Below are 25364 nucleotides of genomic sequence, written 5' to 3'. Positions count from 1 at the left end.
AGGTAGTATGGGGATATATGGGGGAGCCTAAAAAATGTTTTGTCTACAGTTAGGAAATTTGACCCTTCTTTGACCTCCACCTGGAAGACAGACTCACTGCATTACCTTATCCTTCCTGTTGACGGCGCCAAACCAGCACTTTTGCTACTGTTGCCTTTGCGTGCTGCTCGTTAACGCAGCCTTACCAGCCCCAGGTGCATCGTTCATTACGTGCGAGAGTTTTTATTTTCATCACTAATAAATACATACACTGCTAAAAATATAGATATACCCACCCGTCTTAAAAACTATGAGTTAAAAACGTCTTTAGCTCAACGCTCTTAAAATGAAAAACAAAACAAAAATACTGGAGTAGTAGTTTAAATCACAATTACGTCAGAATATTTATCCCCATTTTTATGGTTATAATTTTGATTTCGTATTTTAAACTACAGTACACTGCAAAACTCTCGAGCCACCCGCAGTTTCTTTATATCTTACTTGCAAGGTGTCAGACTTTTTAAGTTGTCTTGAGGCATAGCTCTCCAGGCTTTCTTAGGGTGAGCTTGGTCCTTGCACCGGACCATTTTCTGAGGCTTGTTTGGTCTTTAAAAAAAAAATCATACTGACCTATGCATTATTCAAGGACTTAAAAAGTCACCTAACTCAAGGCACTTTGAATCTATGATAAACTGCACAAGTGGAATACAAAAGAAGAAGTGGAAGAAGTAGACAGACTTAAAAACTATCTACAGCAGATGAACAGTATCTGAAAGTCATGTCTTTAGGAAATAGGGGAGGAAAATTCAGCACAGCTCTGAAACTGGAGCTGAGAGATGCATCTGACCCTTCAACTGATCCACTAGTCTAGAAGACACTATGAATTAGGGCTGGGCCATATCATACCGTTCACGGTAATACCGGTATAATGTTGGCAGCAGGAAACTGAAACATGTGAGAACAAAATCCAAACTCCAATCCAAACGTTTGCCTCGTTCGCTTGTAGTCGTCAGATTTCCCACAGCAACTGAAGGCATCCCGTCAGCCCGCCGCTGACGCAGAAAAGTCAGCTTGTTGATCCAACAAGTTTAAACCCCTCTGCTCGTGTGCGGACCCAGGCACCGGCGGGGATTTAGAGCGTTTTCTGTTCGTCTGATTCAGTGTGGTCTCTCCAGGCGTTTGAACGCTCAGTTTGTGGCTTTCACTGAAATAATGCAGCTAAATGCTACGCGTCCGAGCCTCTGAGATGGAGAAAGTCCTAACAGAAGATGACTGCGTGGATTCAGGAGCCGAGACTGGAGGGTGAGTGAAGGAGAAACAACAGATGCAGAATATCTCACTAAATGTTTGGGATTTTGGAATTAGGAAATATTCTAAATTAACCACAGCCAACGTGCATTCTCATTTTCATTTAAGAAGAAGCGAGAAAGCACACAACATTTTTATTTTATTTTATTTTAAATGAGATTTGGCTTATTGGTCTCGACGATCCTCAGTTAAATTCACATGCTTATTTATTTTATTTTTTAAATGTTATATATTACACTTGCTACTGAGGCAGACTAAGCTCGGGACAAGCTGTTTTGGGATGCTAATATTTTTAGCGGAATATTAAAAAAAGATCTAACTCAAAGTTGTTTGGCAGGAAAGCGTGTTAAGTTAACGCTGTTTACTCCTTTGCAGCCATTAAACAAAGATGTGCCTCGTTGTCTCCTGCGGTATGTCACTGATTTGATGTTGTGTTGTTGTGAAGGATTTACTAGTTGTTTTCCGTGCGTGTTTGTGTCTCTGTATGTCTCGCAAAATTAAAAGACAGGTTCACTTTCATTTTTTTGAAGCTTTAACACGATAAACGTGATGATCGTATATGTCTTTAATGTGTTTGGGATATTAGTTTGTTTTTTGTTGTTGTTGTTGTTTTAAGTAAAGAGTAGAATTGGTAGTGAGTTTGTGTGAGAAGTTTGCCTTCAGGGTTTTTCAGAAAGGCTTTCTGATAGAAGATGAAGTGAGATTTTTATTTTATTTTATGATAAGTCTACAGAGGCAGCAGGATAAAGGCTGGTTAAATGGACCAAACACAGGACTTTCACCATGGAGACTGAGGTTAGAGTCCAGCTGTGGCTTGTTTTGTAGATGAAGTTAAAGTGTCGTCAACTTTTCTTTCTTTATTTTCACATTTCAAAGCAGCTTGGTTAAGTCTAGGTAAATATAACTCGTTGTGTTTGAATAAACCGTGTCCCATATGTCAGAAAACTGTTGTGTCTGAAAACCCTGAAGTCAAACTGACCATGTGCGGGACAAACCAGAAGAACGATTGAGGCATTCATGTACACATGACCATGTCACATGATGTCCTATGCTAAAGGGCTTGTGGTGTCCTTACAGATTAGTCACAGGCAAACTGCACATCTCTGAACTCCCAGATTACACATCAAGGTTTCTTTATGCCTTTACATTGTATTAACCTTGCCTATATAGATCCTTGTGATCCCTCACGGAGATGTATGGTGGAAGAAAGATTAAAAGCCCGGTATGCAATTAGGTTAATTGTTATTTACTCTATATATTCTTATTACAGGATTTCATTTCAGTCACGGCTTACATAAAATAGTTTATCTAGTAGTGCAAGCACGGTTTTACATTTGATTGTGTAATTGCACACGGTTAAGAAAATACGAGGCCACCATATCAAGCAGTCCAACCTAATTGTTGCCACCACTCGCAGCCTTGTAGCGTCTCAGAATTTAGCCTATAATCAATGTTTGTGTTGTTAATGGTTAAAAACAAAATACAGACAAATATCAGTTACATTAAAAGTACTTGTATGTGAAAAGTATCCTTGTTAAATGACAAACTCCAGGCCCGTCCACCTCCACCTGCTCACATCCCCCACCTCTTCTTCTTCAATCCACTAAATTTAGAACGCTTTCACTCCACCAGTGCATTTGAATAAATGAATAAAATAAACAATATTTTGTTGGTCATAAAGTCCATCTTAACCCCCTATTAGTGAGTTATGAATAGATGAGTCGGTCCTGTGTATGACTTTGTCTCTGCCGTGTTCTTATATAACTGCTGTTCTGTCAAACGAGAAAAACAGAATACTTATAATTTTTATTCCTGAACACCAACAAACCTACATGAATATATGCGTCACGGTTGTGTAAATAGACCCCTGCTCTGGGGGAAGTAGGATGATAATGTTATGTTGTTATTGAATACAGACTTTCCATCTACCATCAGTCATGTCTGGTTTCTTTTAAGCCGTGATAAAGATCCTTCCTGAATATAACCAGAGCCTGACTTTAGAGGTGATAGGCCGTAAAATGCTCACATGAGTCACCGCTTGGAACAGTCGAACGTTTTCGGTTAGCTTATGCCTTCATCTTCATCCCTTTCTTGCCATCCTAAGTCCCTCTTCATCGCTCTGCATCTGAATCTGTTTTAGCTTTCCATGGGTCAAAGAAGTTTTTTTTTGTTTTGTTTTTTTAAATATACGTATATATACTCAGTTTCAAGCCCACTGGGTCACCCTGCGCTCATACTTTATGCGTATGACTGGGTTGCTGCCTGTCTGCGCTTCACTTTGTGTTTATTGTCTTTGGGTGGAGATGAAGCGAGGCAGTGCGGCCAGACTGGGAACCACAGGCGGGATGCTAGCCGGCACTGCAGGGGTAGCCCTGCCAAATGCTCACACCCAAAGGAGCCATCAAAATAAACAGACTAGTGTGCAACTGCGCACACTACTACCTCCAACTCTATTTCAAAGAGTCATAAACCTACTTTTTTTCCCACTCCTTGTCATTTTTCTTTGTGCACTCAGAGATGAGAGTATGACTTTCACTTTGTCCCCTTTTGCTGCAATTTTCTGCTTATTTCTGTTCTTCCCAATATTTATATTGCCTCTGCAAGCCCATCATCTTTTCTTACCTTTGTGTCCTCACACCTGCTGCTTCCCTCACTCTTACCCATTCCTTTCTCTACACCGCTAATGCCCATTAGTTAGATTGATAACCTCCTGCTGCAGGAAATAGACTTGCTCTTCTGCTTCCTGCAGTTCCAGAGACTTTTATTAGTTTAGAGATGGACTCACAGAGTGTGCGGAGGAACAGTGTTCTCTGGCTGTCAGAGGACTCCTGTGGGACTAATATCGTCAAGTTGCAATGCATATATGTGAACCTGGAGTTATGCAACCTTTTCACCAAATTATTAATTGCAGGATTTGAGTTAGCTCCTCAGTCAGCCTTGTTGTATGTGGGCAAACACGTCTTGGATGTAATTTCATAAAATGTCATAATTTTACTCTGTCTGGAGATCAGATTAGCTGAAATGTAATTCTCTATCTTTTCTTTGAAGCTTAAGAGCAGATAAATCTTCAAAAAGTGAAGACCCTTTACTTCATCAATTACATTTTCCCAACCATAAATATACCCCCCCCCCCCCCCCCCCCCTTTCTTGTAATGAACTCTACATAAAGACTGGTGCAACCAAAAACACTGGAGCCTGGGCATGGCTAGCCTCACATAGCACAGAAATCAGAAGGACTGGAAATGTTTTGGCCTCTCTCCAGGGAGACTGGTTGTCATTTGAACCAATATACAAAGAATCCAGCATTATAAGAAAGCCAAAGTACAGCCATAAAAATGTAACTGTTATACTCATGTGTACATATTAAACAAGATACAGGAGTGAAATAATGAGCTTTGAGGGGTGGGTAGTTTTCCCTTGAATTTAGCCAGGAGAATTTAGCCTCTTTCAAGTCTTTGTGCTAAGTTAGGCTAATCACTTCCTGGCTCTAGCTAGGTATTTCTAGTGCACACGCTGTCAGCAGATTGAAGGGGAAAAACCAAATTATCTCAACTTGGCCATATTTACACATTATTTCCACCAGCTTTGGAGCCACATACTTTATATGCCAGTTCTTGTAGTTATTCATACTTGGTTTGGCTAGGAAACCAAACCAGTATGTTTTTTAAGTTAGTTAAATCAACTGTGTGATTAACATTATTTTTATCTACGTGCTAATACCAGTGATGGCTTCACACTTTCAGTAGTTTCTATGTTTTAAATGTCATAAATTCCCAATATGTCTGATTCAGTGAGCATATTTTCCGCTTGTACAGTCATTAGTTTGAGTTGTATGACTTGTAACTTTAATGGTAGAATGTGTTACCAATCTTTTTATCCAATTTTTGGAAGGAACAACGAAGTTGTTGCTGAACTGATTCTATAATTAAGAGAAACAATATGGTTGTAGTAATTCATGACACATTAAAATCCGGCACACACACGTCCTTTTATTTCCAGCATCATGTCAATCATGTGGATAAGAATAGTTATTATTATTATTATTATTATTGTTGTTAATGTGTGAGTGTGTAAGGAGCATTTTTGATGTTTTTACTGGTTGAGTGGGATTGTTAGCTCCTAAAAAACAGGAAGTTTTATTTAATGTGTTAATTAACTAGGAAAATGCAGTAGTTAGAACTCAAGTAAAATACAAGAGGCTAGGAGCTGTACTGTATCTCAGTAGTGGAAGTAGTACTTGAGCAAATGCCTGCGTTTTTATCCCTTCCGTTAGAAACCACTCTGAAATCTCTGTGTGCATTTTTGCTGACCTTCCAGCTGGACCTCTCCTACTGTTTAGCCAGATGTCAGCACTTCATCTGAAATAGGAGTGTGTCATCCTGTAAATCATGTAGATTGCAATTCATATTGTAATATAAACTTCTGTCTCCTCTCTCTGTCTTGTCCTCTCTGTCGACATTTCCTCTGCCTTTTAAAAAAATCTGTTTTCTTTTGTCCTCTGCAGGTCTGATTACAGTCCCTTGTCCTCAACAAGCAGTAAGTAAAATTAACAGTGACATGAAGTATTGCTAACACACACACACACAGCTCAGGCTCAGGTCTTTATCTCCCTAATACACACTGACTAAATAAATCCACTCACAGGCCAGGATTGTGTTTGTGTCTTTGTGTTTAGTGGCCTGTAAGATCCACAGCAGATTTTAGGGAAGAGTATTTGTATAGCAACAACAACATTGTTTATTACATTTTTCTTTCCTCTGTCCACCTCGGTTTGTATGCTACACATTACATTTTACACGTTAGTAATGGTTAGCAGTCGCAGGGATAAATGAAACATTTGTATTGGTGAGGTAAAGAAGCCAAAGTGGAGGGAAAACATAAAAAGCTTACTTTTAATGTCCTCCTAAAAAGGGAGGTAAGTAAACAGATGCATCATCATTATAATCTACACAGCAACAGTCCCATGAGATAAACTATGCAACAATTTTCGATTAAGATACACAGCAACTGTTCACCCATGACAAGAAGCATTTCTAACCAAACCTTTCAGTCAGCTAATAAATTTATTCAAGTGTAGAAATGTGTTATACGTGTATTTTTTACATCAATATTTGGATCTTGTTTTGGTAGGTTTGGCCATATTTTTTATTAATTATGACATCGGCTTATGTTATAAGGCTTAGAAATCCAGTCACAAGTTTCATTCATCCATTCGCTTCCACTTATCCTTTTTAGGGTCGCGGGGGGCGCTGGAGCCTATCCCAGCTGTCTTAGGGCGAGAGGCGGGGTACACGCTGGACAGGTCGCCCGTCTGTCGCAGGGCTAACACACAGACAAAGACAACCATTCGCTGCCCCAGTCACAAGTTTAAGCATACATTTATTTGCCTGTACTTGCATAGTTGGTTGTGTGAACACGCTTTTGCCTGTGTAGTAAACTAAAGGCACATGAATCACATGGTCACTAACCATGTGACAGTCAATTTTCCACAATTTTGGATGTGTAACAATAGTGTTGACTAAGGAAAAATGTGTATTCCCTGAGCAGCTGGCAAAAACTTCAGTGTAATTACTTTTAATGCTAGCAGATTGTCTCAGTTGCAGTTTCTTAATATTCACTACAGTTTGACTAGCAGCTGGCAAGTGTTGTTGTACACTATCGGCAACCACAGCAATCCAATAGTGACCAAAGCAACATTAAAGAGGTTTCTGGTACAGCACCTTCTTTTTGATTGATTTCACTAAGCATTGGTCAGTAACCTGTAGGAATCACTTGTCAACCAATAGGAGGACTATGCATTTTTCATTAGCAGCCGGTGGTTGTATCATATCCAGTATGGTAGACAAATCTGAAGCAACGTGCACATGACATGAGAGAAACATCAGCAAGTAATCTGGATAATAACTTACACATTGTGGGTTAACAATGTTACTGCTTTCCCAAGTCTCACAAATAACAATAAATGGGGAAAAAAAAAAAGTAATCTGGATAATAAATAATCAAAATTTGGACAGAATTGTCTCGCATCATTAGGCCATTTTCCTGTCTTGGGCATTTTTTACACACTGTGGGTGTGTCCATAGTTTTCTTTGAAAGTGTACGTGATTGTGAAGGTCTGTGTTTGCAGAGGCCGTGGCCTGCTCTCAGTCTGGTTGCCAGGTCTCCAGGCTTTTTTACAATGGGAGGATTATATCCAATATTAGCCCATTAATCTGGTCTGCAGGAAGCTGCGTTATCCCACTTGAACCGCACCCGTAAGCCAGGAAGCAGTGAAACACACACAGTGATCCAGGAGAGAGTCTGGTTTGGTTTTCCCCTGTTGTTTCCTGTGTCATCGCTGTGTCAGATGAGCCTCTGCCCACCATTGTCATCACTGGAGGTCAGAGCTGGAACAAAATGTGCACTGGGACACTGTCCGAAAACACAAGAACTTTAAATACATACTGCAGGACAGAGTGTGACCACATTCACAAGTCCACTGCTGGACAGGAACTACTACTGAGCGCAAACACCAAGCATACATTTACACACTGAAATCCATCCAGAGGACCTTTTTTTAAAGTAAAACAATTTGCACCATTTGTCTAAGAAGATATAGTTTCTGATTGGCTGAAAACTGTTCTTTTACTTTGTATAATAAGACATCGTATAAGTTCTAAAAACGACCTGTTTTGCATCTGTCCAGATTCATCTTTAGCATGGCTCTTAAAATTTTGCATACAGCATCCCTGTAACACTGTAAGAAGTGAGGAAACTGCAATAAAAGCTGATAAGTTGCTTTATATATATCGATATCCATGAAGCCAGATGACACCAATCAATTAATTAAACTGAAGGAATGCCTTAAAAACATAAAGACCTCTAATTTCCTGCTTGTAAACTCAGATAAAACTGAGCTTATTGTACTAAAAATCTTAGAAACATGGTGTCTAACCAGATACTTGCTCTGGATGGCATTACCCGGGCCTCCAGTAAGTCTTTTCTGATCAATGTGCAAATTAAACAAATGTGTAGAACTGTTTTCTTACATTTGCACAATTTCTAAAATCAGGAACATCCTGTCTCAGAGTGTCTACTGATGTATTCGTTTCACAGAGGTGCATGCTGGTTTAGTCTCCTCTTGTCTTTTGCCTCCACAGAAGTGCATTTACTTTCTCCTAAGGTGGTCCTAACCCCTAACCTTTGACCTCAGCTCACACTAGTCATAAAGTCCATGGTGATTAAGTCCTTGATGTCACGCTAAACCTCCAACATCAATACCTCGACAGCAAGAGCCGCGAGCTGCCATCAGCTTTCGACTTTGTCGAATTCACTCGCTCGCTCTTTGTCAACTGATCCTTTCCCCTCCAGTATTTTTTATTTTTATTTTTTTCACAGTAAGATTTCACGTAGCAGCAACTTACAACTTCACCTGGCATGGCCTCGAAATGAAAGCTTTTAAAAATATTTAAATTTGAATAAATAAGTTACCAGTTGTGAATGAGAATGAGTCTGTTGGTTGAAGCAAAAGAAATGTGCGTTACATAAAAATAATCTGGTGCAGATTTTAGAAACGGTGATACATTCAGAGCTAAAAGGAAAAGGCCAGCTGAGGCAACTCTTCAAAGAATTTGGAGAAAAGAAGTAACGGCAGAAGCACCACTGCTGCCACAAGCAGCTGCTTCTTAAAATGTGGTTTTGGTTTTCATCACTGTAGTGTAACGTTTCTTCATTCTTCATTTGTCTGGATCCCTGAGATCCCTGGCAAGAGATTAAAATTTTAGCTTTAAAAACTTTTATCTTTAGTTAAAAGTAATCCAAGAATTGATTATTTTATAAAGTAAAGCCGTATGAAGCCTGTAAGTCTGTTTATATTCTCTTCAGCCTAGTTAGAATTTAAAAAATTAAGTTTACCATTTAATATCATCTCAGACAGTCTGGAACCTTTCCACTTCTCCCACCCAGCCACGACCATGCCAATAATCATGCTTAACTGTAAGCCTTCATAAAATGAAAGGGAGACCTTAACGGTTGTATGCATCAGGCTGCAAACATGGGGACTGACTCACTTCTGGAGTGTGTTCATTTAAGGAACTGCAGTTTTTGGCACTTGCATGCTGGTCTTGTTTCGCTCAACTATAATTACTGAAGTATGTGATTTTATATGGGTTTCTTTTCTTTTTTTTTTTAACTCAAATTTTACAAATTCATGTTACAAATTCATGTGTAACAGAGTGTGGTGTCTATTGCTTCTTTGCCTTTTATCTGCGCCGTCTTGTGTTCACGCTCAAACACACTGCTCTTTCAAAGGGACAGCGGCGAGTATCCATTTTAACGGCAAACCACTCGTGGTGATGTCAGCCAAAACACTTTCAACACAGTCAGTTTGAATAGTACCTGATGGCCCAAGGACCACCCGTAACAGACCAGCTTGTAACGCACACACACAAGGTTGGGGTGCCTTCTCTCCAGCTGAATGTATGAAATCCATGCCCTGTTTTGAGGCAGCTTGGATTAAGTGTTACCAAATGTGCATCCTCCAGAATGAGAGTTGAACCACGAGGCCAGAACAGCGCTAAATGTGCTGCAGTCGGCTTTTTTGTTAATGGCTTAATTGAAGCAGTTCAGTCTGTCGGCCTTGTTGTGGGCCCTTGTGATAATGAATGGGTGAGTATGTACGTGCTGACTGAGTGCACAGTGAAGTAGGACAGTTATTACTGGGTACTAGCCGTCTGTTAAGTCAATGTGAGAGCAAATACCAGTGTATTCATAGTTAGCTTCATTATGTTGCCTCTGATCTAAGATCAAATTACGTTTAAAAAAAAAAAAAAAAAATTGTCATCTTGCTATAATTTGGGGCTAGTGAAACCAGGAAAAAGCAGTTTCTCATCTTTTGAACTTATTCCCAGATCCTGGAAGAACTGGGAGATTTGAGATGTTTTTCAATGGATCCATGTTGAACTCGGTCCAGAAATTCAAACCTGTGAGGAATTAAAATTGCACTGACTATATTGAGCTTTTAACATGCTGCTCGATCTACATAACTAAGATTTAGAAATGCATGTTCACCAGCACCGAAGAGTGTTTTTCAGTGTTTTTATTAGAATCTTGTTGTGTATAAATGGTTAATGGACCGGCTCTTATGTAGTGTTTTTCTGTTGTACTTGAGGATTTGAAGTGCTTTATATAACGCGCTTCATTTGCCCATTCGTTCATATAAATTCACACTTGGATGAACGAATCAGGAACAACTCAGGGTTCAGTATTTTGCCCAAGGATACTTTGGCATGCAGACTGGAGCAGTCAGGGATCAAACCACCGACCTTCAGATTAGTATATGGCTTGCTCTAGAGCAAACAAAAGTTACTGAAAAGTTGCTCGCAACTTATATACTTTCTAAAATATTAAGCTCTTTAACATTTCAACTCATCATATCTCCTAAACCATAGGTGTCAAACTCTGGCCCGCGGGCCAAATTTGGCCCGCAGCCTAATTACATTTGGGCCGCGAAGCCACACCTAATTACTATTAGAGCTGGGCTACTGGTATTATACAGCTAATATATATATATTGTTTAGTATTAAGCTTAGCTTGTTCCATATTAAGTTTTTCAGCAAAACGTGTTTGAGTCCATAAGAAAAGATTCATTCTTTTATCTGGAGGAATAAATATATTTCAATAAATATTAACGTTAGCCCGCAACTTTGTTCCAGTTTTGAATTTTGGCCCACTGTGTATTTGAGTTTGACACCCCTGTCCTAAACTGTGGACTCCAAAGACATGAGCCTTGTGGCAATATATCTTCAAACACTCCTGACGCTCACGGTGAAAGAATTTTTTTGATACCATTTACTGTTTTCCCATGAATTACGTTTGTTTCAGAATAGGAAATCTGTCCTCCTCTAAGATTTCAAACTCTGGAACTGACGCCGTTTTTTTCTCTCGTCACATCTATCCCTGGGATGAGTGTTGCTTTGGCTCACTGAGATGAGCAGGGGCCCTGAGAGCGGTGGCGCAGGTTTGAATCCTCCTGGCTCGTTCTCCCTCTGCTTTCTTGACACTCTTCAGTGTACTCTTTCAAAAAAAATCCATCTTCAGCAGACAGTTCAGCTCCGTCACCTCTTTCTCAGCAGACAGTTCAGCTCCTTCACCTCTTTCTCAGCAGACAGTTCAGCTCCGTCACCTCTTTCTCAGCAGAGAGTTCAGCTCCTTCACCTCTTTCTCAGCAGACAGTTCAGCTCCTTCACCTCTTTCTCAGCAGACAGTTCAGCTCCGTCACCTCTTTCTCAGCAGACAGTTCAGCTCCGTCACCTCTTTCTCAGCAGACAGTTCAGCTCCGTCACCTCTTTCTCAGCAGACAGTTCTGTTTCTTCAACTGTTTTCAGCACATGATTTCTGCTATACAGCATTCACCCGGTATTTGTGCAGGAAATGCAACTTTTTCAAGTTGCCGTTTGTCCCTTGCCTCAGCCGTTCTGCCTCGTTCCACGTGTGTTCAGACAATGAAGGTCACATGACGTCCATGATCCTGGCTGTGTAGTCTTCACTATCTAATCAATCTATCTTTCTTCTTAAGTTTGAATCTAACAGCACTTTAAAGCCAGGAATAGTATCTCTACATTTTGGTCTGACTGCTTTTATCTTCTGTGAAACTTGAGGGCTGGCGGCGTTCACATACTGAGCCCTTTGTATATTCCGCTCTGGGAAAGGAAGTCAGCAATTCCCTTTTTTTTTTTTTTTTTTTTTTTTTTTTTTAAGGCTCTTTGTTTATGTTGCTCTATAGCAGGTCCTTTTGTATCTTCTAGACAACAAAGTAAACAAGCTTGTTTTCTTTCTCACTGCGTCAACTCATGCAGCTTTAATTTATTTAATTACATGAAGAAATGCAGACTTGGCGTTTTTCTTTTTCTCCCATGTATGTCGCTCACAGTGTGAGATGCAGCTGACAAGCAGGGATCCAAACAGAAGCCTGAGCTCTTATCTCAGAAGACAGCAATATATCACTTTACCTTAGTCTTTGTATGAGAACTGCTTAGGTAATTTAAGGGTGGGGGTATTTATTTTTTGTTTTGTTTTTTGTCAGAGTCATATGAAACAACTGTTAAAGTTTAAGTTAAAGGGGTTCACATTTATGTTCAGCTTGGTTCAGACATGATCAGATAAACCTCGACTCAGCAAACTGCAGACAGAATGAGATGGAAAGGCAGCTGAGTGGAGTGGGCAAGGCCGAAAAAAGTAAATTACTACTTGTTAAATAAAAAAATAAAATACAGTTATTAATAATAATTATTAGGTTTCAAGTAGGTTTAACAACTTCCTGAGTTAGTACCTGGCTTATTGATGTTTTACTATAATTAAAAATGTCCAAATTGTTGTTGGGAAGTGACAGGTAATGATTGATGATGTGAAAATGCAGTACTGAGTAATGAGCACAAAATTGCTTTATTATATCCAGTCAAGTAATTGACTGTTTTGTTTTGCTTTTCTTAGCTCCTTCCTTTAAGTGAACTTTCTTCTGATTGGCTACTCGATATTCACCCTCTTTGACGTCACACAGATGGAGAGCTGAAAAATTGTTGCAAAGAGAGCTTTTTGATTCTGTTTACAAACACAGACCTCCTCGTTTAAAATCAGCATCCCCCACTGTGACTGTATGTGTACTCTATAGTTATCAGAAAATGGAAAACGGCACACATTTGAGACTTGAGAGAAAGGATATTTGAATCTAAATGAGAGAACAGCTTCTGTGTGCGAGCAACACCTTGAGTGACTGGTGCCAAAACATAATAAATGTAGTCTTCGCACTAATATAAATCTTTGACTTATTTTTTTCTGTCATTTCAAAGTGATGTATGAGATTTGGAACTCCCCCCCCCCCCCCCCCCCCTTCTTTTTTTCTTTCTCAGCAGACGACAAAAGGGGCCCACATCTTGAATTTCCAAGTTCAGTTGTTTTGTTTTTACACTGAAGGCCTGGCTAGCTAAAGCTGCGACTGGAGTTCTTCTGCGCACATACACACATACACACATCGAGGAGAGGTTGAGTTTTCACTGCTAATCACTCTCATATGTGGAGGGGGCTCGCTGGAAGGCGTGTTGTTTTATCTCACGTCATCATCTGCGGGTACGGCAGCGAGCATGTGTTCCTGGTTAACACGTATCCACAGAGACAAGGTTAAAGTCTCTGAGAACTGGACAAGACCGTCCCTTTTTATAAATGGGCACTTTTACAGTGGAGTACAAAAGTGTCTGCCCCCTTCCTGATTTCCATTTTTTTTTTATGTGTCACACTTAAATGTTTCAGATCATCAAACAAATTTAAATATTAGACAAATATAACACAAGTAAACAAAAAAAAAATGCATTTTCTAAGTGAATTTGTTTGATATTAATTGGGGGAAAAATCCAAACCTACCCTGTGTGAAAAAGTGATTTCTCCCTAAACCTAATAACTGGTTAGAGTCGCCCTAAGCAGTTTTACAGCGCCACAGAGGAATTTTGGCCCTCTCATCTTTGCAGAATTGTTGTAATTCAGCCACATTGGAGGGCTTTTGAACCACCTTTTTAAGGTCATGCCACAGCATCTCAATCTGATTCAGGTCAGGGCTTTGACTAGGCCACTCAAAAGTCTTCTATTTGTTTTTCTTGGTGGACCTGCTGATGTGTTTTGGATCATTGTCCTGCTGCAGAACCCAAGTGCGCTTCACACGAATAAGAACAGATGGCCGGATATTCTCCTTTTGGATGTTTTGGTAGAAAGCAGAACTCATGGTTCCATTTACCACAGCAAGTCTTCCAGGTCCCAAGGCACAAAACAGCCCCTGACCATCACACTACCACCTCCATACTTTACCGTTGGTATGATGTTCCTTTTGTGAAATGCTGTGTTACTTTTATACCAGATGTAATGGGACACAGACCTTCCAAAAAGTTAAACTTGTCACTCCACAGAATATTTTCCCAAAAGTCTTGGGGATCATCAAGATGTTTTTTGGAAAAACTGATAATGAGTATTCAAGGGGAAACCACTGGTCAACAGCAGTTTTCTCCTTGAACTCTCCCATGGATCATGCCATGATGTGTTCCTTTTTTTTAATTTTTTTAACATCTTTTAGCCTTTCTGTACTTTGTCAAACAAGTTCTGTTTAATGATTTCTTGATTCAACACCTCTGCCAATAAATAGGCCTAAGTGTGTTTAATGAAAGTGAACTCTGCTTAAAAAAAAAAAAAAGGTTAAGCACAGTTAATTCACGATTTAACAAGAGGGGCAATTACTTTTTCACACAGGACCCACTAGGTTTGGGAAACGTTTCTCTCTTGATCAATGAAACCATCATTTAAAAACTGCATTTTGCATTTAATTGCGTTATCTTTGTCTAACATAAAAAACAGTTTGATAATCTAAAACATGTAAGTCTGACAAATATGCACAACACATGGAAATCAAGAAGGGAGGAAAACACGTTTTCACACCACTTTATCCTGTGTGTGTGCTGAGGATGGATATGCACATGCATGAGTTGTATGTAGTCAATCGAGTCAGTTAGCCTGAAGACTCAAGTGGATTAAGAGCTTAGAGACACACTTCTCCAGAGCTTTACTCACAAACGCCTTACGTTCCCTTCACAGGATTGGGGAGACTTAATCTCTGATTTATTCTCTTGTTTTCCAGCTCCACATTAACCCTTATTGCCAAGAAAAGTATCACTTTGTACAAGGTATTGGAATTGTATATTTTAGAAAGATGGGCCAAAACACTGCAGCTCATACAGCTCGTCTATGAGCTTGCCAGATTATCTTTCCGCTGCTTTTAACGCAGGGACATCTGTGAATCTAACACATTTTGATTTTTGAACTTAAACAGTGGACTAAAAACCCATAAACGGCTTCTTATTCAGTAATTTTCTAATTGATCTAATCTGTCTCCCTTGAACAAGTCAGTATGTAGACATCTTGACCTTTCAGTGGATTTTTGCAAGCATGTAGCTAGTAGCTTTATGCACTGGTGCAAGGAACACAACACAGAGAGAGACTAATATTCCATTCTCTGCTTGGATGTCGGTGTACGTTGCCTCCTGCATGCTCCGTCCAGCTTCCTTACCTAAACCACATGCAGTATTTCCATTAGTGAGCACACGGCCGGGGCGTGCTGCTTCCTGCTGCGTGCTACAAAAGAAAGGGAAACTGTGGAAAATATCCCAACTTGATTCCCCCAAAAGTTGTCATGTGTAAAAATGGCAGAAGAAAGAGTGTGGGGGTGGGGAATGGAGGAAAAAAAAAGACAAATGTAAAAGCAAGAAACTGAGATTTTTATTTATTTTATTTTTTTAAATAAGAAAGGAATGGTTATGATGATGATTTTTTTTTTTTAGGTTCTTTTGCTGTTTTTGTTTGTTTTCTAATGAGGCAGAAATAAGATGGTTGGGGCAAAGGTCTCTGACTCATGAAAACTGATCCCAGGAGAGCTGTGTGCAGCAGGAGTGTGAAGACGTCGAGCTGTCTGTGTGTCGGCACAATGTGCTGTGCAGTAAATACCCTTAAAGAGCCCTATCATCCACTTGTTTGGCGTTTTAATGCCAGCTACATGTTAACAGTGATTGTAAGGGATCAGGGTGACGTTAATGACAGCAGTTCCGTCTCTCTTTGTGTAGGCGCGTAGATGTGTGTTACAGGATGTCAGTGCGCCGACATCCCGCTTAAACCTGCTGTGGAACATTCTTGATCCGGATGTCATTACCGCTGTAGACAAACTGCCATTTAGGGCTGCTCTGTGTCACAGTTGAGGCTTCATTGCATTTTATTAAAACTAAATTTGCCTTCACATCTGCTTATAGATCCTCGGTGTTTACATGCCACAAAACTAATCACAGCCTGGACCAACATTAGTTTTGTGGTGGAACATCACCGACACGAGCCTCGGGTCGTTATAAAATAAATTAACTGTACCAAAATGTATACTTCCCACCACATCTTGCTTTTACTGAACCTTTTAATATTTAACAGCTACATTCATAGCACCTCTACACCTATTATTTAGGTCTGTTCCATTGGAACCACAGAGTGACATTTTGAAAATGTCACTTCTTTGGTCAAGTTGAACTGTCCTTTTACAAAGGCCGGTGGGACTCGAGAGACAAAACCCATCCCTGTTTGGCCTCTCGGTTTCACGGAGGGATTTTGGCAATGGTGAAACAGTATGTTGTGCCAGGGAAAGTAGCCTGTGTGTCCTTTCCCAAAGCACAAACAAAATGGGACAAGTCCCATGAGAACTCGGATTAAAGACTGTAGCAAAACAAAGAGTGAGTGTACATGGAGATAACAGGCAGCCGTGTGAGTTTCTACATGTAACACACAAGAAAGAAAAGACTGATTGACGTAAATGTGTCGGCAGCATAGGAAAAGTGGATTTGCAGCACCTGCATCACGGTGCCGAGCTTTTCCATGTCGGGGGTTCAGGGAGAGGCTACACCTGAATGCATCGCTCCCGCTGCGGTCTGGGACATTCCTCTGGGCTTCAGTAATGACTCCTAATGGCACTAATGAGCCTCCACAGAGAAGCCCTGCTCCACATGAGTCTGGTAGAAAGGAGGGAGGGAGAGAGGGGAGAAAAGGTAAACCTCAGAATTGTAAGAAAGATGGAGTTGGATGTGGACGAGTGAAATGGAGAGCTGAGATCTAGAGATCTGTGGGAATGGGGAAGGCGAGTGAGAAAATATGGGAAAACTTGAACAAAGAAGTAAACAAAGAAAAGAGTGAATGTGTCAGGAAAAAATATTCCCAGTGTCCAAGGAATAGCTTAGCAGAAGGATGGATAGATCTCGACAGTTTGGAGCAACAGATTCATTTTATTTAAGAATTCATATTTTTTTTAACCTTCTTATTTCTATATAAAGTTCAAAAATACCCATTTTATCTAATTTTCTTCCTGTCCTCCTTGTTTCTTCTACTTTGTCTTCCATGTGTGCTGTTGGAGGTGACTTATCCATGGGTGAGCTCCAGGATCCCTTCCTTGTCAGCATCCACCTCATTGCTGACCCCGGCGAGGGCAAGTTCCTGCAGCATGCTGCCGACGCCGTGCTGGCGTGGGTTCACCCTGAACTGCAGCTCTTCAGGGTCTCAGAGCGAGCCTCCGTCTCTCAGCGACCTCGGGCAAAGCGGCATCAAAATGGAAGCCCAGCTTCAGCCTGCCAGCCAGCCCTGGCGGTCATCCTGTTCCTCCAGGAGGCCTACGGCGGTGATGAGCACATACTGATGCTGCATCGCGCTCTGCAGCGGCCGCCCTGGCACTACCACCATACTGAAAAAGTCAGCAATGGCCGGCGGATGCTACCGTTGACCCCATGCAGTCAGGACTTTTTCACTCTGTCTCCTGGCACGCCGCTCTGGGCCGTGCGGCAGGTCCATTATGGGAAGGAAATCGTGCGTTTCACAGTCTATTGCCGCCATGAAAACTATGTTGATATGGTGCGGCTGTACAAGCTGCTGCTTCAGCGGAGGGTTGCACAAAAGAAGGATGACTTTTGCTTCTTTGTGGTGTACTCCAACCCTGATATGGAGATCCAGCTGTCCTTTAAGAGACTCCCACGAGGCCACAGTCCCCTGGTGTTGGACTCGGCAGTAATGGAGGTGAGGGTCCGGGACGTCGGAGTGCTGGTGCCCCTGCTGCCACACCCTTGCAGCCCAATCAGTGAGGTGCGCTGGCAAACGGAGGACTACGATGGAAATAAGATCCTACTGCAGGTAAGCGTTTTTCATTCTGTTTTTTTTTTTGTTTTTTTAAATGTATATGTGCCTTAAAATTTCCTGCCCACATCAGCTTAAATACGCATTTGGCTGTCTCATTAAGGACCACTTTATTTACATAGTCACAGTTGCTGCACATCTGCAAACCACTTTGCTACCCGCCTTCACTTTTTGTGCTGTATGGGTATTAATAAATGTTACATCGATCTCTTAATGATGCCTGCTGTGGTCTTTGCTGGGGGTCTTGCAGCTGCTGAGTCAGTCTCCACTAAATATGCATCTGGGACGGTGGGGAGGTGTCACAATGGAGGCATGGTGAAATCCTGCAAATGGGAACTTCTTACTCTTCTTTTGAATATAGTGGCCCTCACTGAACTGTAACTTTAACATAGGAAAAGTACAACTCAACACAATTGCATGGTGTGATTTATTTTGAAAGAGTGTGTTATGTTTTTATACCTGCAGATACACCAAAACCTACACGAGTAATTTCAGTTTAATCTGATGAAATGAGGCAAGTTTATAATTAGTTGTTGGAACCAGCTGGTCTCATGTAAAAGGATTTGTTGTTGCTCAACTCCTGAAACATGATGCTAAGGAGCGATTCACAAGTCTTTCCTTTGTGTACGACTGTATGCTATTAAAAGAGTAAAAAAATAAAAGAAAGATGAAAAACACACTGAAAATGGGCTTGGGTGTGCAGCAGTGTTTGGAATCTGTGTTTAATTGTGTAAAAGAGAAGCAGACAAAAGTGGCAGTTTTATAGGTGGAAGAAAAAGAAGAGCAGTTCAGACTGATTCTCAATCCAGAAATAACAAGATCATACAGCAGACAAGAAGGATTCAGTTATTTTATTGTAGGTCCTTAATTTAATTCCTCCATCTTTCCATATTGAAAGGTGCTGGAAAAGCCTGTGTGGGTTTGAATATAAACACCCACATAAAGACTGACATGAATCAAGCGGCCCTTGTTGGAAAGGTATCACCTATCGGGGGATATGTGCCCAGGCGGTCGGAGATAAGTAGTGTTGAAAGTTCAAGCCAATTAAGCTTCAGTCCATTACTGGGATTGGAACGGCACAGAGAGAAACAATAAGCTAATAAATCATGACAATGGGCCATATGCATGATGCTTAGCTGCCACCTGGAATCAAGTCACATGGACCTCCACATTGCAGCGACTACAATACATTAAATATATTAAATGTAGGCAAGTGAAACAGAGGCACAGTGATATGAAAGGAATAAATTATCTCCCAAAACATCAACTACATTCTGTAAAAACACTCTTTGTACAGATAAGCAGAGAGGGAGTGTTTTTATTCACAGAAAGTTGTGCACAGTGTATGTATATTTTGTCAGGCTGGGATAATGGCAACACCCAGCTCCCAACAAGAAAACACAAGCCTCCTGGGAACCTGGAGCTACAGATGCAGCTGTAACGTTTCAGTATATAATAAATACTCTGACGTGTTAGAGTAATAGTGAAAATCTGTCAAACTTATTTCTGTCTATTTTTGTTTTCTTTCATTGGCTCGCTAATAAAAATCACCACATGCATCTAGTGCTGTGTAAAAGTCTCAAGCCACCCCTCAGTTCTTTATACTTTGCTGGGAAAATTGGAAATATGTGCAACAATTTACTGAAATGTGTAAACAAATATGGAAATGCAGTATATAAGGCAACAGCAGTTTGTACATGTACGCGAATATTACTCCGGGCTTCTTGAAGGACATTCAAAGCTCTTGTTTGGAATTTGGCTGCTTTTTGTTCCGTCCTCTGTCAAGATGATCCCGCACTGCTTCAGAAATGTTGAAGTCTGAACTCTATGGAGGTCAGTCCATGACCGAGAGTATTCCATTCAGTGTTTTTCTAACCAGGTTTGCATTTGCTGCATTGGCAGTGTGTTTGGGATCACTGCCATGGTGAAAAATGAAGCCACGGATGGCTGTAGATACTCACCTCTCTTCTGACCTCCACCATACATACTGATGACAGGATGAACCAAAGTTTAAAAATTAAGATTCCTCACTCCATCAGACCAGTTACCACAGATTTTTTTCCCAGTCCAGTTCTCAGCTTTTACTCCCCATTTCCCTTCCTTAACTTCTTGACAGCCAAACCTCCACTGAGACCATTTCTGATGAGGCTTCAGTGATGAGATTTCTTTCCTGTTTTCCTGTTAAGCTCAGGACTTTCAGAGACTGTTTATCTGCTGTAGATAATGTTTTGGCCTCCCGATTCTGCAAAACAAAATGTTTTTGAAAGTATACTCAAAATCACTTGTTTCAAATTTTTTTTAATTTTTTGTGTTTTTTATCTTTGGTGTTTTTCATAGGTTGAAATACAGAAATGGGAACAAATTATGTTTTTGTGACGGGCTGCTTGGTAACAAAGGGCCGAAAGATACTATTTAAAACTGCTTCTTTGTTAAGGTGTCTGTTATGCATGGATACAACACTGGTACATCACTTGAGTTAAGTGCCTTTTTTATACTTAGATGATTCATAGGTCAGTGTTGAGTGGGTTATCAACCAAAAAAACTTCCTCTGAAAATGGTCAGGTACAAGGCTACAATGGCTCCTCAGAAGCAAAATATAAAGAAATGAGGGCTGGTTTCAGACTTTGCACAGCACTGTATTAATTTCTCTCTTTATTTTTATCCATATGATGCAACATATGTTTGTTGCTTTCATTGAGAGACAGTAGCATAGCATAGCAAATAGAATTTTCGGCATCAATTTGTTACTAAATTACAAATTCTTATAATATTTAATGCATTAACAAAACCTGCTTTGGATGACTATTGACTGGACACTTCAAAGCACTAAGTGCTCCATAGGAGATGCTTTTCCATATTCATATGAAATTAATATGAATTTTTATTAAAGGAACAAATTCTCCAGCTCATTAAATGTTTCTGTTGATCAACTGGAGTTTTTATAACCATGCCAGCTTCAAAAATGCTCCAGCTTTCTAGTAAATTTAGCCTCCAGAATGCTGCAAGTCTGGAAAAGAAATCGTCCTTTCTTATAATCGGATTCTGTTTTCTTCATGGTCTGAGGAACAGGAACATAAAATGGTTCCCTATTTGATCATCTAGAGCGTCGCCTCAGTAACGCAGTTTTGAAAACCACAGTCACACTGCCACACATAAGCAAAAGCTCATCATGTGAAGAGTTTTGTTTATAAACATAAATACAGTCCAAATGTGTTGCTTTCCACAGCATTGTTGAGGATTAGTGTCCCGTTGTCGTGGTGTTGCCTTCCTGAGGTCATATATCCGGCTGACCTGGCTTATCCCAGATAACTAAAGCTTACAAGAGTTAGGGTCTGATAATCACCATGTCAACAGCCTCATTACCCAGCGTCCTGCTGTGGCTCCTCACTGGCATTTTGTCCTCACAGAAAGCTGAACTCGTGCTGTCATGTATTAATAGTAGACAGAGGATTGAAACTTTCACCCACGCATGGACAGAAAATAGTTTTAGTAAATAACGAGTGTGTGCAGCTGATCTGCACACTGAGACTCGTTTGGCATCAGCCACAAACAAAGAATGAACAACTGCTGAGAGATCTACTTAAAAAAAATATATATATATATATACTTCTTAGAGCCTCACATCTATCTGTCAAATGTCTAAGCAATGAGAGAATCACAACAAATGACTAAAGGCCAAACAATGAAGCTAATGTTACATTTTTATCCAATGTCCGGATGGAAAAAGGAAATTGTGGAAGCTTTGGGATTAATATGAACCTAGTGAACACAAAATGAGTGCAGGTTATTGTGTTTCTATGTCACTATTTGTGCTACAGTGCAGTCTAAACTCTTTTACTGTCAGCATTCACTGATGGTACCTAGTAAAGCTCGATAGATTACGCTGACAGAGAATGTAGCTGGTCCTCCACCTTTGTCTCAGTCGGTGCTTTAGTGAACGAATAAATGGGCATCATGCAAGGAAAAGGTGACGCCACTGCTTGAGAGCAGAAGCAGACCAAGAAAAACAAAGAGAAGAAGAGTAAGGAAAAGATAAACAGGATGAAGTGGACTGAGAGCAGAGAGCAGGATGGAGACAAAGGAGAGAGATGGTTTATAAAAGAGTCAACTTTGAGACACTGAGCAGGGAGAGAAGAAAACACAGGGCGCTTTGTTACACTTTTTATACACACACACATACGCACCTTTAGTCTTGTGAGGACCCTCTTTGCCATAAACCAATCTCAAAACCCTGGATTACAGCTTTGTCTCATAAAGACTTTCAAAATAAAACCCTTCCTCAGTTCAAAGAGTAATTTTACTAAACTGAGTTGCATCAGTAAAACTCCAGAATGTTACAGCTAATAAAATATGTAGTTTTTAGTCTTGGATAACATTTACAGTTCTCTCCAGTTTACAGGAACCAGCCCTGCAAGCAGCACGTCACTGTTGTGAAGTATGTGTGTTACTTCCAAACATTACAGTTTCAGAGATGCAAATACAGATGCTCGTGTTATGTAACTGTAATTTTTGTTTTATTATCTCAAGAAAAGCTGCCTGCATGCTTTGAACTGAGCAGAATTTTTGCATTATAATTATGCTGCAGTAACATATTGTCTGAAACTACCATCTAAATGACATCAAGGCTCATTTTTCTATCTTCTGTTGTCCAGTATGTTGAGTCTTTCTGAACTATAGCCTCAGTTTCCTGTTGTTTGCTGACAGGAGTGTCATGCAGTCGGTTCCTCTGCTCATCAGCAGCTTCGAGGTTTGATGTAATGTGCATTCAGAGATGCTTATCAGCACGAAGCAGTCTTGTCATTCTCCTCTGACCTCTTGCATCAACGAGACGTGATCCATATCACTGGATATTTTCCTTTTTTCTGACCATCTGTTTAAACCCTAGATGTGTTTGTGGGGGAAATCTCAAATCACCAGTTTTCAAAATAGTTGGACTTGCCTGTTCAATCACTCAAATCACCAAATCATCCACATTCTGATGGCCTATTAAAACTTCAGCAGGTTGCCTTAATAGTGTCTACATGCCTGAATGCGTTGAGTTGCTGCCATGTACCCAATAATAAAGTGACTGAGTGAATATTTGCTGTACTGGATTCAACCTATCATTATCAGACAGAGTATTTATAGAGGTTAGAAATAGAGACTTAGTGATTTCTTGAACAGACTGTAGATTGTTGTGAGGAAGCTGTAAATCACTTTGAACTTCTTTTTATATATTTATTGTTCAACATATGGAAATGTGCAGATTCCCCTCAGTCCCTGTGCTGCTTCAGAAGATTGTCTGGGGGCTGCTGTGTGGGAAGTTATTGCTTCTGTCTGTATTGTCTTGTTGGAAAGTCGGATGACGGAGCTGACAAGAGAACAGAAACATGGAGAAACTATCAGCAGAGCGCTGTGGATTTCAATATATACAGAGGAGGAAATCATAGACGAGAACCTGCTGCTGCAGCTGCCTTACATGTTTAAAGCAACAGCAGTCACTGTATGTCAGAACAGGGGAGTGTTGCTTCATGTGTTTCCTGCTTCTCATAATTTCCTTTTTGGATTTGTAATATTTCATCGATTTGTCTGAACAGCGCACTCTGATTTTAAGATCCTGAATGGATATATGTACAGTACACAGGGGGTTCTTCTGTGACTCACATCAACAGCTGGAGAAGTCATCAGCATTCAGAGGCCAGGGTGAGAGCAGGGGGTGTGGGGTGTGTTTGGAGACCCCGGGGTTCCCTTGTACTTCTTCCTCCTTCACTTTGCTGCCTGTATGTTGTGTGAGGAGTGTCCTGTTGCATGGAAGCCCTGTACAGAGGGAGGTTAATGGTCTTGAACCCACAGATCCCATGTGAACAAATAGAGCATACAGACAGTCTACTATCAGAATAGGCAGGTTAAAGGAAGCAGTTTATAAGCTACAATTGTTTTTGCCCTACCACCTATCCCACGTGGTGATATGACCCTTGACCCCAAATCGCTATATTTTCACTGCTTTTCTTTCCCTCCTATTCAGGTCCAGGGTGCATACTGCAAACGCAGACATGATCCCTGCTACAGATCATGCACCGTCACTGAATCTGCCTCTGCTCCGTCCACCTTCACCCGCAGCGCCACCTCTCACAGGAACCGCCGTTACCATCAACGGATGCCACCTCGTTCCAAAGTCCACCCGACCTCCCACTACTCCATGCCTCTGGCATGTGAGGAGCCAGATGAGCAGGAGCAGTGGCCAGACCAACAACATCCTGACAGCTGGAGGTCCCATTGGACGGGCAATCGGTCCGGATCCCTCTTCTCTCTACCCAACATGGGCTCAGCCAGCTCCCGCTCTGCCTGTTCCTCTCCGGGTCCTTGTCCCAGCCCCAATTACAGGAGCCACTCCCTTCACCGGAGTTCTTCGCTCATCCCGCCCTTCCGCCTCAATGTGGACGCTCTGATCGGGGCAGAGGAGACGGATGTAGACACGGGAAACAAGGTAAATCCAGGTAGCAGTGTGGACCTCACAGTTGTGTCTGCGTACGTCAAATCGAGCCTCCCACAGACTCCTCGGCCATTATCGGCCCCACCAGAAGACATCGGACCCCACCTCTCTCCCATCACCCAAGAGGGCACCTACAAATCGGCCACTCTGGGCCGGACTCCAAACAGCTTCTCCATCAAAAGCTCTCGGTCTGCCTTGCAGTTGTCATGTTCCCAAAGCACCAGTGCAAACACACTGTCCTCAGCTTCAGTGAACGAGTCAGACAGCTGCAGCATAATTAGTGTGCCAGTTGAAGAGAAAGACACGACAGAAGAGGAAGAACAAGAATTCTACATCTGATCTTTTGCTAAAGGCTCATAGGACTTAACTCTGGTCAGTAATATCAAACCTTAGTGCTGAGACAATCATGTAAGCTCTACTCTGCCCCCTGGTGTTTGATAGTAAAACAACAACAGCAAACTGAAGCAAAGCACAAAGTTTGTTCTGAAATATTTGTGAATGCTGCATTTTTTTTTGCATGTGTATATATAAACTCTGTAAATGCTACTTCATATCTACTTTCACGCATTTAATGGAGAAGTTGCATATCTGTGTACAGAAACATTTAATAAAATTGCAAATTGTTTGTCCCCTTTCAAATGTGTTGCTTAACACTCCATTAAACGTAGGGTAGGTGTCACGTTTTCTACATCACTGATCATAACCAATTAGATTTGTTGTGTAGGCCTAACCAAATGGCAACATTAAAAACTGACATGATATAAGTGAAAAGAAGATTTCTGCCACTAATGCTTTCACCAGACATTTAGCATTTCAGTCCTGTGTGAAGTCCTTTTGGCCTGGATGCCTCATCTGATGGGTTTAAAATTGGAAGACTGTGCAT

General features: G+C 40.9%; 1 protein-coding gene across 2 annotated transcripts; it reads left to right on the top strand.

Annotated features, from left to right (window-relative positions):
• Nucleotides 1-1002: 1002 nt before the first annotated feature.
• On the top strand, nucleotides 1003-25120 carry fam124a (family with sequence similarity 124 member A). Of its 2 annotated transcripts, XM_085249087.1 has the most exons (5): nucleotides 1003-1281; nucleotides 1663-1697; nucleotides 5792-5823; nucleotides 17240-18006; nucleotides 24014-25120. In XM_085249087.1, exons 4-5 carry the CDS (start codon nucleotides 17251-17253, stop codon nucleotides 24818-24820), a joined length of 1563 nt encoding a protein of 520 aa, XP_085105213.1. In that variant the 5' UTR covers nucleotides 1003-1281; nucleotides 1663-1697; nucleotides 5792-5823; nucleotides 17240-17250; the 3' UTR covers nucleotides 24821-25120. The 2 variants fall into 2 exon arrangements, with proteins under 2 accessions (XP_085105213.1, XP_085105212.1); XM_085249086.1 differs by lacking the exon at nucleotides 1663-1697.
• Nucleotides 25121-25364: the final 244 nt, after the last annotated feature.

The sequence above is a fragment of the Mchenga conophoros genome, linkage group LG16 (genome assembly GCF_057382185.1).
Source record: "Mchenga conophoros isolate Kocher_MC1m ecotype Shallow Benthic linkage group LG16, M_conophoros_male_GT1.1, whole genome shotgun sequence".
In the NCBI taxonomy this organism is placed as follows: Eukaryota; Metazoa; Chordata; class Actinopteri; order Cichliformes; family Cichlidae; genus Mchenga; species Mchenga conophoros.
The sequence above is the reverse complement of the archived record's forward strand: the minus strand, read 5'-3'. Positions and strand labels throughout refer to the sequence as shown.